Source organism: Strix aluco, chromosome 14, assembly GCF_031877795.1.
Source record: "Strix aluco isolate bStrAlu1 chromosome 14, bStrAlu1.hap1, whole genome shotgun sequence".
NCBI lineage: Eukaryota > Metazoa > Chordata > Aves > Strigiformes > Strigidae > Strix > Strix aluco.
In genome coordinates, this window is record NC_133944.1 from 23,051,905 (window position 1) to 23,065,357 (window position 13,453).

The 13,453-nt window shown below is 42.0% G+C and overlaps 1 protein-coding gene across 2 annotated transcripts in view; it reads left to right on the forward strand.

Moving 5' to 3' along the window:
* RANBP10 (RAN binding protein 10) overlaps window positions 1-13,453 on the forward strand; it is an 83,107-nt gene that overhangs the window by 15,722 nt on the left and 53,932 nt on the right. For both annotated transcript variants that reach the window (XM_074840005.1, XM_074840006.1), the window contains exon 3: window positions 8,701-8,753. In XM_074840005.1, the coding sequence (XP_074696106.1) occupies window positions 8,701-8,753 (53 nt within the window). The remainder of the gene's footprint in view (window positions 1-8,700; window positions 8,754-13,453) is intronic.

Consider the following 13,453-nt stretch of genomic DNA (forward strand, 5'->3'; position numbering starts at 1 on the left):
CCTTTAAGTACTGGAAGGCCATGATAAGGTCTTCCTGGAGCCTTCTCTTCCCTGGGCTGAACCCCCCCAACTCTCTCAACCTGTCCTTACTGGGGAGGTGCTCCAGCCCCCTGATTATCTTCACGGCCTTGTCTGGACTCTCTTGAGAAGGTCCATGTCCTCCTTACGTTGGGGGCTCCAGGGCTGGATGCAGTACTCTAGGTGGGGTCTCACGAGAGCAGAGCAGACCACCTCCCTCAACTTGCTGGCCACACTTCTCTTGATGCAGCCCAGGATGCTGTTGGCTTTCTGGGCTGCAAGCACACATTGCTGGCTCATAGTCACTTATCCATCCACTCCCAAGTCCTCCACAGGGCTGCTCTCAATCCTCTCTTTTCCCAGCCGGTATTTGTGTATGGGATTGTCTTGACCCATGTGCAGGACCTTGCACTTGGCCTTGTTGAACTCCATGAGGTTTGCACGGTCCCACCTCTCCAGCCTGTCCAGGTCCCTCTGGATGGCACATCCCTTTGCTCCAGTGTGTTGACCACACCACACAGCTTGGTGTTGTCAGCAAACTCGGTGAGGGTGCACTCAATCCCACTGTCATGTTGCTAACAAAGACGTTAAACAGCGCCAGTCCCAACACCAACTACTGAGGAATCCCACTCATCACTGCTCTCCACTTGGACATTGAGCCATTGACTGCAAGTCTTGGAGTGCAACCATCCAGCCAATTCCTTATCCACTGACTGGTCCATTCATCAAATCTGTGTCTCTCCAATTTATAGTCAAGGATGTCATGTGGGACAGTGTCAGATGCTTTGCTCGTATCCAGGTAGATGATGTCAGTTGCTCTTCCCTTATCTACCAGCACTGTAACCTCATTGTAGAAGGCCACCAAATTCATCAGGCACAATTTGCCTGTAGTGAATCCATGTTGGCTGTCACCAGTCACCTCCTTATCTTCCATGTGATCTAGCAGAGTTTCCAGGAGGATCCCCTCCATAATCTTGCTGGGCACAGAGGTGAGACTGACTGGCCTGTAGTTCCCTGGGTCCTTTTTATTTCCATTTTTAAAAATGGGGTTATGTTACTCTTTTCCAGTCAGCAGGAACTTTGTCAGACTGCCATGACTTCTCAATTATGGCTAGTGGCTTAGCCGCTTCATCTGCCAGTTCCCTCAGGACCCACGGATGCATCTCATCAGGTGCCATGGACTGGTGTACCTTCAGGTTCCTTAGATGGTCTTGAACCTGATCTTCTACAGTGGGGGGGTGCCTCGTTCTCCCAATTCCCACCTTTGCCTTCTGTATCTTGGGTGGTGTGGCTGGAGCACTTGCCAGTGAAGATGGGTGAAAAAGTCGTTGAGTACCTCAGCCTTCTGCATGTCCCAGGTGACCAAGTCTCCCTTTTCCTTCCAGAGAGGGCCCACATTTTCCCTAGTCTTCCTTTTATCACCGACAGCTTTGGAGAGGCTAGTCAGGGAACTCATGAGAAGGGATGTAACTTCTGACTCATGCTCTGAGCAGTGCAGAAAATGTTTACAAAAACCAGTTGTTTATAACTTTCTCTGCATCACTGACCATAAGTACTCATGTTTAGCATCCTTTGAGAAGCACTATAAAAAGCCCCTCAAATCCTACTGCTTCAGTGTTCATAAAAAAACCCACTACCCAGCAGCAAAAAAGCCAGAAACAAGCCTACATAGATTGAAGAAGCTTGTTTAAGAAGAGTTAATAAAAAGATTCAATCAGAAAGGTAAATGCTTTCAGATAGTATGGAGACTGTTTAAGGAGACATCATATTGGAGGATCAGAGTAAAAGTGTGTGAACTAATGGAGAGACTCAAAATGACCTGACAGTTGACATAACTAGACATGAGGGTGAGAGAGGGTAGGGATTCACCCTCCAAAAGTTGAAATTTTATTAGATGAGAAAAATGGAAAGAACAAACTTAAGTTTAAAAAAAAAAATCTCAATAAGGTTGAACAAAATGACTTGAGGGACATCTGGCTCAAGGTCTGAAATGTTAAGAGTATTTTTCCCAGCAAGCTGGAGAGTCTGTAAAACCAAGAGGTGATTCAGGAGAAACTTTTATGAAGGGCTCTGAAAAGGTAGGAAAGTTTAGAGGCTCCCAAATGCAAGTGTTTGCATTTAAGCCAGGATTATCTGGCTCAAATCAAAGAGTTAATACAATAACAATGTAATTTGTCGATAAAACACATGCTAATCTTTGTTTTTAAATTATTATCTGGTTCCTGTTGAAGGGTTAATACAACAGTGTTATTTATCCATAAAACACCAGGAAGAATGAAACATCTGAGCCATTAACTGTGGTGTGTGATGTTTAAAAAGACTTAATTAGAGAGATGTGTGGCTTTTTTTTTTTTAAAGGATCCAAAGGAATGAATCACATTGTGCTTTCTTCTAGTCCCTTCTATCCTTGAGATCTCTACATCAGAGCTGAACCTTCCTTCTTGCTTTTCTTTAAGTGGACACTAGGTTCAGGAGCCCTTCAGCTGAAGAGCTAAAGAGCTCCTGGTGACGTACCAGGCAGCAGTCATCGTGGCGTGTTCTGCAGATCAGGAACCGGTCTTTCCTGGATGATCCTTGATGACTAGGAATAAAGCTGCATTCAGCTGTTACGATCAGATCAGGACTTCACTCATGGTGTGTGCGCGTGCCTCAGGAAGTTCTGTCTCTTCTCAACTTGGTTGATATGCTGCTTTATGCACTGCTAGTCAAGAGTTTGCTGCCTGTCAGCAAAACTATCCTGAAGTCAAGATATCATTGAATAATTTAAGTCGGAAAGGGTCTCTGTAGGTCATCCGGTTCGGTTCCCCACTCAAAGCAGGGCCAACTTCAAAGTTAATTAGGTTCCTCAGGACAAGGTGCAGTCAAGTTTTTACTGTCTCTGAGAGTGGAGATGCAGCATTTCTGGGCCCTTCTTCCAGAGTTTGATCACCCTCATGGTTAAAATATTTTTAGTAATGTCTAATTGGAGTCTTCGTTGTTACACCTTGTCTCTTGTTTATGATGATTTGGGGGGGTGCGGTGTGTGTCTGAAATCTTGCTCCACCTTCCCTGTACTCTCCCGTTAGGTAGCTGAGGACAGCAATGAGATCCCCGCTTTGTCTTTTGTTATTAAGACTAAACAAACACCTTTCCCTCAGTGTGTCCTCATACATCATGTGGTTTGAGTCCCCTGTCTTTTGCTGCACTCACTCCAGCTTGTTACTCTTCCTTGTGTTGGAGATCCCAAAACCAAATAGGATACTCACAGGTGCTGAATAGAGAGGACCAAATCCCTTCCCTTGACCTGCTGCCTGCACTCATAGAATGTGGTTGGTGGGAGTAGTTCTTCTTTATTGTGTTGTTTAATCATGGTGGTCTTCCCCCCAACTCTTTCTTCTGCCCCCCCGCCTTCTTTTTCTTGGCTTTCCCAAATCTCCTCAAGTCACAGGTATTTGACCTGAGCCTGTAATATGATGTCTTTATCCCATGTCTGTGTTCCTGCAAGCATTTCTCTTAACCTTGGTCTTTTATCACTTAAACTGGTTACTAGTTTGTGAGGCAACTTTCTTTTTATACTAAGATAATTTCTTTAAGATCTTCTGGTGAAGGACCTTATCAAAATCTCGCTGTGTTCAAGCAGTGTTAACTTGCTTATGGTGCTCCAGAATTTTTCCTTGTCCTTTTCACGGCGGTTGTTGATGCTGGACGGCCTTGGGTGGGGGTGTTTTGCAGGTCATATTTGCTAACTTAATAGGGAAGTGGAGACCAGCAGTTGATCTCTGTTCATAAAAAGCTGAGCACTTTCACTGAGAGCTAAGATCAGAATAGTGACTAACTGCTGTTGTCTTAGCTGATAATTGCCATGATGTTGTCCTTCTCTCCATCCAGGTGCATTTCAAAGGAGTTCCTAGGCCAAAGACAAAACAACATGTTCCCCTCTGGACTCTGTGCAACAAAGGTGCTAGCAGTATGGTATCCCTCCTCAGATGAAACAGGTCTTTCTTGCTGTTTATACTGAGTTACTGAGGAGTAGGTAGGTTAGAGAATAGGTTCTGTCATCTCTATAGTTCTTTACAAGTTTAGGTTTTGGGATGAATGCCTAGAAGTCTTGCCTTGTCTCTGCCCAGTTCATGTATCTTTTGAAGCAAAGCTGGTCTTTACCATATAGCTCTGTATTTCAGGACATACTGTAGACTATGCAGGGCTCAATTTAGTATGAATCCTCCCTGTGCCACTCTTCTGTTGTACCTTGCCTGGCTACTCTGTGGCATGTAGCAGCAGAAATGTTTGGGGTGGCTTTTGTTAGGCTGTATCTTGGCAGCCTCTAATCCCTCCTTGGAGGGAGTGCATGCCCAGGCAGAGCTGACCTTTGGCTGACAGTTCTCTGAGCGCAGGTGAAGGGATCCCTGTTTGTGCTGGAGGAGCTGGTTAGCCTGTGGTAGGGAAGGGAATGCCCTTGAGCTCCTTCCATCATGACCAAGCTAGATAATCCTCCTTATCTCCAGGATGGGGCCGGTCAGATCTAAAGTTTAGGGTTACTATCTGCAGGAAGTAGTCATTGCACTTGTGTCCTGGGACTTGGAGCAGTGCAAAATACGCTCAAGGCATTTGTTTGTGTTTCTGTGGGCACTGTGTCCAAGCTGTATTGCACTGGAGTGTTCACTGTCTTGTCTCAACAAACAGAGTGCCTTGAGCTCTTCTTTTTTGTAGACAGGCTGCAGGCATTTAGCACTTCTGCAGAGAATATCAGATTTGCTATGTAATAATGTATATACTAGGAAACCCTCACAAATCTCTCTTTATCCTTCTAAATGAGAAATAGGAAATCCAGCCAAATGTCCTGGAAGCTGTACTCTGCCTGGAGAGTTTCTGAGATAAACTTGTTTGCCTTAAATGCTATCAGGAGGTTCAAATCTTTTACTCCTGACTGGCTTCTGTCAAAGTCTCTTTTGGGTATTTTTCTAAGTTCAGTGATCTTCTTATTATTTCCTTTATCAAACGCTAATGCTTTCCTGGTGCTTGCGTAGTTATGTAACTTATACATAATGTAATTTATGGTGAGAGCTGAAGGACCTGGGCTGGCCTTGGTTGTAGCTGGCTGTTACAATGGCAAGGCCCTGTTTGTCAGCATTTATCCCAGGAAACTTGAAGAGCCCTAGGCTTGCAGCAGAAAAACACTGAGCTGGGTGAAGGGAAGTTAGAACCCAGCAATAAGTTCTCCATATCATGATCGTGTATCATTTTCCTCTGAAGATAACCCTAAGAGGCCAGGAGCCAACTAAAAGGAAAAGGCAGACCACATAATGGTTAGCAATTGAGTGATCAGGTATACAGATAACTGGGTTTGTGACTCCAGGGAGAATGGTATCGTGGCTGGTAGACGCAAATTACACAGCTCTCCCAGGGCATCTGGGTCTTGTACCAGTTGCTGAGCATGAAGTGATCATTGTGGTCCCCATGGTGGAAGAGCAGAAAAGGTTCTTTATATAAAACTCTTAACCATTATGTAGGAAGTTGAAAACCAGGACCTCTGCTGTGCCAGTCTCCAAAAAACTTCTCCGCACCTTTTCACAGTATTGTGCTTTGCCCAGTACGGGGAAGAGAGGTGAGGAGGAATTGCTGTGTTGCTGAGGAATTGGTTTGAGGAGGAGGGGTTTGGATCCTCTGGAAGCTGGGGCACTTCTGAACTAGAGTGTGTTTTTTAAAGAAGGCACTGACTTAATTTAAAGCACGGTAAAACTGGTTTTCAGGTGTTTAAAATCTGGAAGATCACGCTACAAAGATGTGAAGTGTACAAGAAAGACAAAGTTGGCCATGTTTGTGAAGATGTTGTGCTATTTGTTAAAGAGGTCATAGGCTGCGATCTGATAAACTTATAGATCTCTAAGGATTAAAATTTCTGTGTAAACAAGAAAAAAAAATCAGTTATTACCCTTTCCATGGTATTTGATTAGGGTGGAGACAATGAGATGGAGGAATCAAGGGCAGGGAATGGTTGCTGTGGGAGACTTAACCCATGTTGCTTGGAGAAATGTAAGTTTGGGGTCAAATTCTGAAACAGTATTTTTAGACATAGTTAATGTTTTATGGAGCAGGTGGTCGAGGAAGCCACAGGAGGAAAACTGATACTGTGAAAGAATAGCAGGACACTGGCTGTAGCCTCTTTGGATTTATACCTTTACATGAACAAGAGCCCAACAGTAACTTAATTTCCAAACTCAGTAACCTAAAAATATGGAAGCTTGTTAAAAACAAACTGAGCAGGGCAGCTGTTTCTGTGGTTCCAGGGCACATTAAGAGAATTACAGACCATGCAAATTAACAGAAATAGAACAAACAAAATGGGTATGTGCATAAATATTGCAGTGGAGAAGAGCCTTTGCAAAGACTGGCTATGTCTTGCAGTCCTCTTGAACGTAGATAAAGATCAGTCTGCCTGGATTTGCAAAAGCCATTTGGCAAGGTCCAGTCTCAAAAATTCTTGAGGAAAGTCAAGGAGATGTGGGTTAAAGTGAAGGAGCTTGTGTGATTGAGTGATTGGTTAGATGATTAGCTAACAGGTAGGAAGTGGGGCAGAGGAATGAATGGCCCACATGTGCATGTCATGTCCCCTCTCCTCCCTGCAGCTGAGGATGTTCACCAGTGGATTTCTGTGGGGGTGTGTACTACACCTCTGATGTTCACTACCTTAATAAATGACCTGGAAGTGAAATTAATAGTAAGATGATATTTTATACTGATGATAGGAAGCTAACTAGAGTTGTAAAATCTAGGACTGACTATGGATGATAAAATGAAAAATGTGGTTTAGGCTGGATAGATGGAAAATGATTCTCATGGGGGGAGAATAAACAATCCAAACTTGACACAAAAAATGTTCTCTGAGCTGCCTCTTACAGTGCAGGGACAAGTTCTCTGTGTCCTGGTTCCATGGAAAAATCGGCTCAGTTCTCATCTGCAGTCAAAAAATAAGTGGAATAAGAGAGACCAAGATGGGGAGGAATACAAACCAAAACAGAGAACACCCGTAATACTGTTGTCTGTAACAATCACCATACATTTGTGTTGTGAATGATGCTTGAGGTTCTGGTTTCCCCCTGCTGCTCAGAAGATGCGGAACTGGAAGTGTAGCAAAAGTATTAAAGTGTAGATGTGTTACTGATTTGATATGTTCTTGATTTAATATAGATTAGTATTAATTTGTTTAGTTTTAATAGGAATATAGAAGATATTTAGTAAAAATCATATGCTGCATTTGCACTCTATACAGGAACCAAGGCTACTACGAACTCCCTTGTACAGCCCTGTACCACGGCCGAAAGAATTGGTCAGAATCACCTAGTAGGAACATTTAGAACTAGATAACAGGCTTAAGATTCAAGATGATTTATATATATAACTTTTACTTATAAGGTATTTAATAACCTGAAAGAATGCAGAGAGATGTCAGAATCTAAATTAATGGGAAAATGGGGAAATCGGCTGAAGCAACATATAAATTTAAGCCAAGAAACAGTGTCCTCAGGCAATAGGTAATTCCGACAGGGGGAGATCGCGACCACCGACTCATTACCCACCGACTCACATTACACCCCAGACCCATTTCCAGGTGTTTCTGGACTCTACTGCGCAGAATCGGAAATAGGAGGAGAGTATGATAATGATTTCCAGGAATTGTTATGTTTATGCATGAATACTTAATGACTATGTATGAATGAGTTCTATATAAGATGTATGATTTTGGTGTATGGTGTGCGTCGTTGGTGAAAGGATTCACCCGCGCACCCGGCCGTCAATAAAGAAGTGTCTGCTTATCTACATCAAATTGGTGTTGATAAGTTTTATTCCGAGTTTTTCGGTAACAGATGAGCTTCCATGATAGGAACAACTGAATAGACTGCAAGTAGTCAACCTTGAGAAGAGACCGTTGGGGAGTGGGGTATGAATGAGGACTTTAAAATCCTTGAGAAAGGTAACAGAGAAATGCTACTACTCTCTCTTCCAATTCTAAAAATGTGCGTGCCAAACCAGCTTGGACAGTAATTGAATGGTGGAGCTGCAGCGTGTTGCCTTTTCAGAGAGCGTACAAAGGTCCTGAAAGCAATCAGGTTAGTGGAGGAAAATCTCTTGGGCTGTGAAATACAGAAGGACCACCTTTTGCTTAGGAAATTGTGTAAAATGTATGTTGGACAACGAAAGAATGTTCTTGGAAAGTACAATTGTTTGCCCTGTCCTGTGCATCCACTACCAGCTATTCCTGGAGACATCTGTTCTCATATACTATATCTGCACTTAAGTATTTTTTTTACTCTCCTGTTAATCACCTATACGTTTTTTTCTGACATATGGAAAAAAAACCACCACCCACAACCCAGAAATTTAATTGCTGAGTGTTTTCCAGTCCTTTTCCTACCAATTAAGAGCTAAAAAGTAGCTGTAGTTGTGTATTGGAAGGCTGTCGGTCACTAAAGCAGACTGACATTTTATCTTGGATTGAAGAAAAGACTAAAAAAGTAACAGGAAATCTTTAGTGATTTCAACATTCTTACCTTAAACAATTTGTGAATCGGTGAGGGTTTTTTTTTTGTGGTGTGGTTTGGTGTTTTTTTTTTTTTCCTGCTGTATTTCTGCTGCAGTAAATCTTGTGGCTTGGCTATACTGTGCTTGACTGATATTTTATTTGGGGTTTTTTTTTTTTTGAAGGTACATGGGAATAGGACTTTCTGCTCAAGGGGTCAACATGAACAGGCTTCCTGGTAAGTCACTGTTAAGGTTTGTTTTGACTTGCAGTCTGTGTCAAAGATTTTAATGTATGTAATGTGAATTAATGAATGTGTGTTTCTATTGATAAAATGTTGTCACTGTGTCTTATGTTTGGAAGTTTCAAACTATTATTATCCTAAACTGAGTTACTAGTATTGTTAATGTAGCCATGATGATTTTAGCAGATAATAGAAATTAATATTAAAGTAATGAGTAAGATGATGAGCTTTCAGACATGCTGATGAGCTTTCAGACGTGCAAGCTCTTTGCGTCTGAAAAATAAGTAGCAAAATAATTTGACATTTAATCTGTATATCCCACTTGACAAATTTGCATGAAAGAATCTGAAAATGATGGGAAAATTGGCCTGTCATATTGTCTCTCCTCTATTCTTTCCCTCTCCACACTGAAATCTAGAAAATGTAATAGAGTGGTATTTCCAGTTAACGTTGTTGTTTCCTTTGTTTGAAATGTTTGGTTTTTAGGTTGGCTTCTAAGTTGGTTAAGTAGCTTCTTTTTAAAAATAAATAGTAATATTTCTTAACAATATCTAATTCATTAGGTCAAATTATGATTTGTAGATTTGGATTAGCATAGTGACTTCTGTAGCAGGAATTCTTTCAGCTGGCTTTGAAACTAGAATTGTCTGTGTTTGGTGGAAAGTAAACGTTCAAGTGCCAGAATGGATGACAGCTGGTTCCCAGGGGTGGGGGCTTTTTTTGGTCTTGGGTGTGATTTACTTCTGGTGGAGTTGTTTTAAAGCTGAAATGTGTGTTCATCTTGGTGTGTATGCATCTTGGTAGCTCCAAAGGAGAACGTTTTGTGAATGTCCTAACAAAAGGAAAAGCTTCCACTGGGTTTGCAATAAGACCCTTGTGAATTCACTTCTCAGTGAGGATTTTGCTTTCATCTTCACTGATAACTTGCATATTCAGAGTGTGGAACGTGCTTGTTTTTCTCCTTATAACCTTCAATTGAATATGATGCAGCATTGGAGCAAAATCCTTGACTGTTCTGTTAGCAAAATATGGGATTCTGTAGCTCTGTTATCAATTTCTGAACTGTATATTTCTATAGCTATGTTTCTGAAAGTCTGCTAAGACTGCAGATGGAGTCTCAGCAAGAAAATGAAAAGGAGACCAAGACAGCCAGTGGCCTTGGATGATTTCAGAAAATAACCAACTTTCTGGTGCCCATTCTTTTAATTGTAAAGCAGCTGCTGAATTTTGCAATGGAACAGCTGCTTTGTCTTGTTACTGAAGAGATGTGTGGAGATCTTAAAATGCATGAGGGAGCATTTGGGGCCTTTTGCATTGATAAAGAAGAAACTTGGAATTGTAGGCTAGTTGCATTAGTTAACTAGTTCAATTAAAATATCACCAGTGAAACAATAAACATTGTTTTAGTGACAACGTCAGCAGCGTGTGGGCCGTTCATAAATCACAACCACGGTTAACAGTTGTAGGCAGACTTTCCAGGTACCGCTTCAATCATGTTTGAGCTTGAGAGTTGTCTTTTGGCCACTGTCAGAAGCAAGTCCTAAGATCTGTTGGTCTGATGGGGGCACAACCTTCCTTGCATCTATTTTTCTCTAGTAATTTCAGATCTGGCTAGAGAGCTTGTGCAACCTCTAATATTTTGAGATATTTAGGACTCAGCTGGATGTGGCGTTGACCAACCTGATCTAATTAGACCCCCTTTGGGCAGGGGTTGAACTAGGTGACTTCTGGAGGTCCCTTACCTCCTTAGTTATTCTGCACTTGTACGATAACTCTGGTTTTGGGAGAACGGTTTCAGTGACACCTGTGTCTTAAAGAATTTGCATCTTACTGCAAACTGTATTTGTTAATAATTGTCATGACAACTACAGCATATACACATTGGAGAGAGAATTAAGGTCACAGGTCTTTGTCCACTCGGAACTAGCTCAGGGAAGGAGGAAGGCAGGACACTGTCAGTTTTCTCAAGTGATAGTTGGTTGCAAAAATGTAGGGAATGTCTTGATCAAGATGAGTTTTGAGACTTCTACTCTCTCTGCCCCCAGTCCTCCCAATCCATGTGGGTTGTGTGCATGGGCAAGACTACGCATGGGTCTAGTCCCATCATCTCTTCCCAAGATGGAAGTGTTTGGGTGTTAAAGGGAGCATGTTCTGTTCAGGAAACGGCTCTTTGGCTTGTGCAATGGAAAGATGGACGAGATTGACTTGTAGACTGTTAGTTGGGTTATTGCTTAGCCTAGGATTCTCCCGGGATTATAGCACAGATACAGGGATACAGATATACATAAAACCCACAGTTGAATACTAACGTGAGATGATACGTACTGAATGTCATAGGTGTGCTGTCCTGAAATTGAACAGCCAACATAATTTCTTTTCTTTTTTTTTTTTTCCCCTTTAGAGACTAAAAACTAGCCAAACCACTTCTGATAAATGACTTTAAAGGCCAAGAGCTACATGGGCAGTATTTTGTGGCCAGTTTGAATCAAAGTGCCTGTATACTACTATTATTTCTAGAGTGTATGTGGCGAATGTGGAATTATTTTCTGAGTGAAATAAAACATAAACTGAACTTGAGACTTCAGATAGTGCTTATTTAACAATGAATTGTACAAATTTGATCCCATGAACCTGTTTGATCACGTGCAGATTATGCTGCCAAGAGTGATTCTGCAGGCATGGTTAGGTCAACCTCCCATCATCAGTGTAAAATGAACTGAATGGCTCTGTATTACAGCTCAGTAATTATCTTCCTGGCTTTTGGAGAATGAGTCTGATTTATTTTTTTATAGTATATTGCTTAAGTAACTGAAGTGAGAAACATATATCAGGCTTAACCGTTATCAGGTCCTTCACAGCACAGAGTAAGCAGGAGCTCACAAAGAAGTGACAGACGTTGGAGTGTTGACTTGGCTTCACATCAAAATGTAATTTTAACTTTTTGTGACCTGAAACCTTGCCAAGTTTGTCTCCTTAGACCCTTTCTAAGTTACTTCTGCTTTAACAGATCAATTTTTGCTAAGTGTGTTGGCAGGACAGTATGTGACCCACTACAAGTAGTGGTTTGGGAGCCGAAAGCCTGGTATGGGAGCCAGAGTTGGTCCCTTCCTTGTTCCCACTTTCAGTGGGGATCAATCTTGCTGCTGGGTTCTGTCTCTGACTGCTCCCCCTGCCCCAAGAACAAATGCTTTGGTCGTATCCAGTTCAAATTCGGGGCATTTCTGCTTTATGCCAAATTTATTTTGGCTTCAGCCCAGCTCGGTGCTGATTGGGGTAGTGCTGAGCTTTCTCTGAAGGTTGGAAGTGTGGTTGGAGCAACCTGAGCATTTCCTTAAACTACCCTTCTCTGCACTGCGAACAGAGACTGCTTTTAAAAGGAGAGTGCCCCGTCTCTGTTCAACTCAAGGCTTCTGTGGGCTGTGCTTTGAAATTCAATCAGCAGGTCTGGAATTATTGTGGGTTTTTATATTGAAGTACCAACTTCTGTGACCCTAATGTATCTTGATGATTTTTTTTTATGGTTATTTTTTAAATTTTTAAAAGACATTATGAACACTGATAAACATTCTGCTTTAAACTAGTGGCTTTTATTGAAATGTCTGTTCTCTTCACAGACATTTTATTGAAATGGCTGTTCACCTTTTTTCCCCAGATACAACTTTATTTCATGTGTGCTCAGTATTTTGGTATCTGAGGATGAAATTACATGTTAGCTGAACTGATCTAACTCACTGTCATCAAAGGAGAGAAACCCGACCCTTCCTCCCCTGCACCTACAGCTGCACAGTCCCTCTTCTTCCCTTGTGCAAGCCCCTGGCTCTGGCACTTGTCACCTCCCTGGCCAGGCCAGGCCAGCTTTCAGGCCTGGCAGGCACTTGCCTGCTTTTCTGCTGTGTTGGGGTTTTGGCAGGCTGGTTCCTTCAGTACTTATGGAGTAATGCTCTTACCTTTGTGTCTTGAGTGTAACATCAGAAACATCCTTTTTTTAATTATTATTTAGCCCTTAATCCAATAAGTTTTTCTGAGCCCAGCTGAAAATGCATTGGTGGTTTGCTACAGTTTTCACCTAACCTTCATAAAATGGAGCAGATTGCTGTTCCTCTCTTTAATATGGATGAGACGTACATGCTGGAGATGATTCTCCCCGCATGTGATGTTCTGCATTGGTTCAAGCCCTTCATGCTGTTGAGAGATAACGTTTCATTTGTTCTACCTCTTTGAGGGTAATCCAGCAGGAACAGGCAGAGAGGGAAGGAGGGATGATTCTCTATGGTAGCAGCAAGGTCTTAATTCAACCTAAAATGTTGTGAAACCATACCCTTAGGCATACCCTGCTTCAGTTTCTGAAACAGCATAGATAGGATCTGACCAATCACTTTTAGAGACTTTAAACACCCTCTGGTTAATAACTGACTTGCCCTGCTATGCAGCATTGCACATGTTAAATGGTGTGCCAGCTTTCACTCACCATGGTTTTGTTTTATGAAACTTTGATTATTTTTTCACCTTACTTTTCAGATGAAAAGATACTGCTTGGCTTATTCACTATCTGCTTCAAACTCCCTGTGAAAAGAACAAGCTTTCACATTCAAGAATGTTTTATGGACTTGAATTAAAGTGCAGCCAGATAAACCAGCAGAATTTGGTGGAAGAAACCTGCTCTGTATTGGGGTTTGGCTTCTGGGACTGTAATG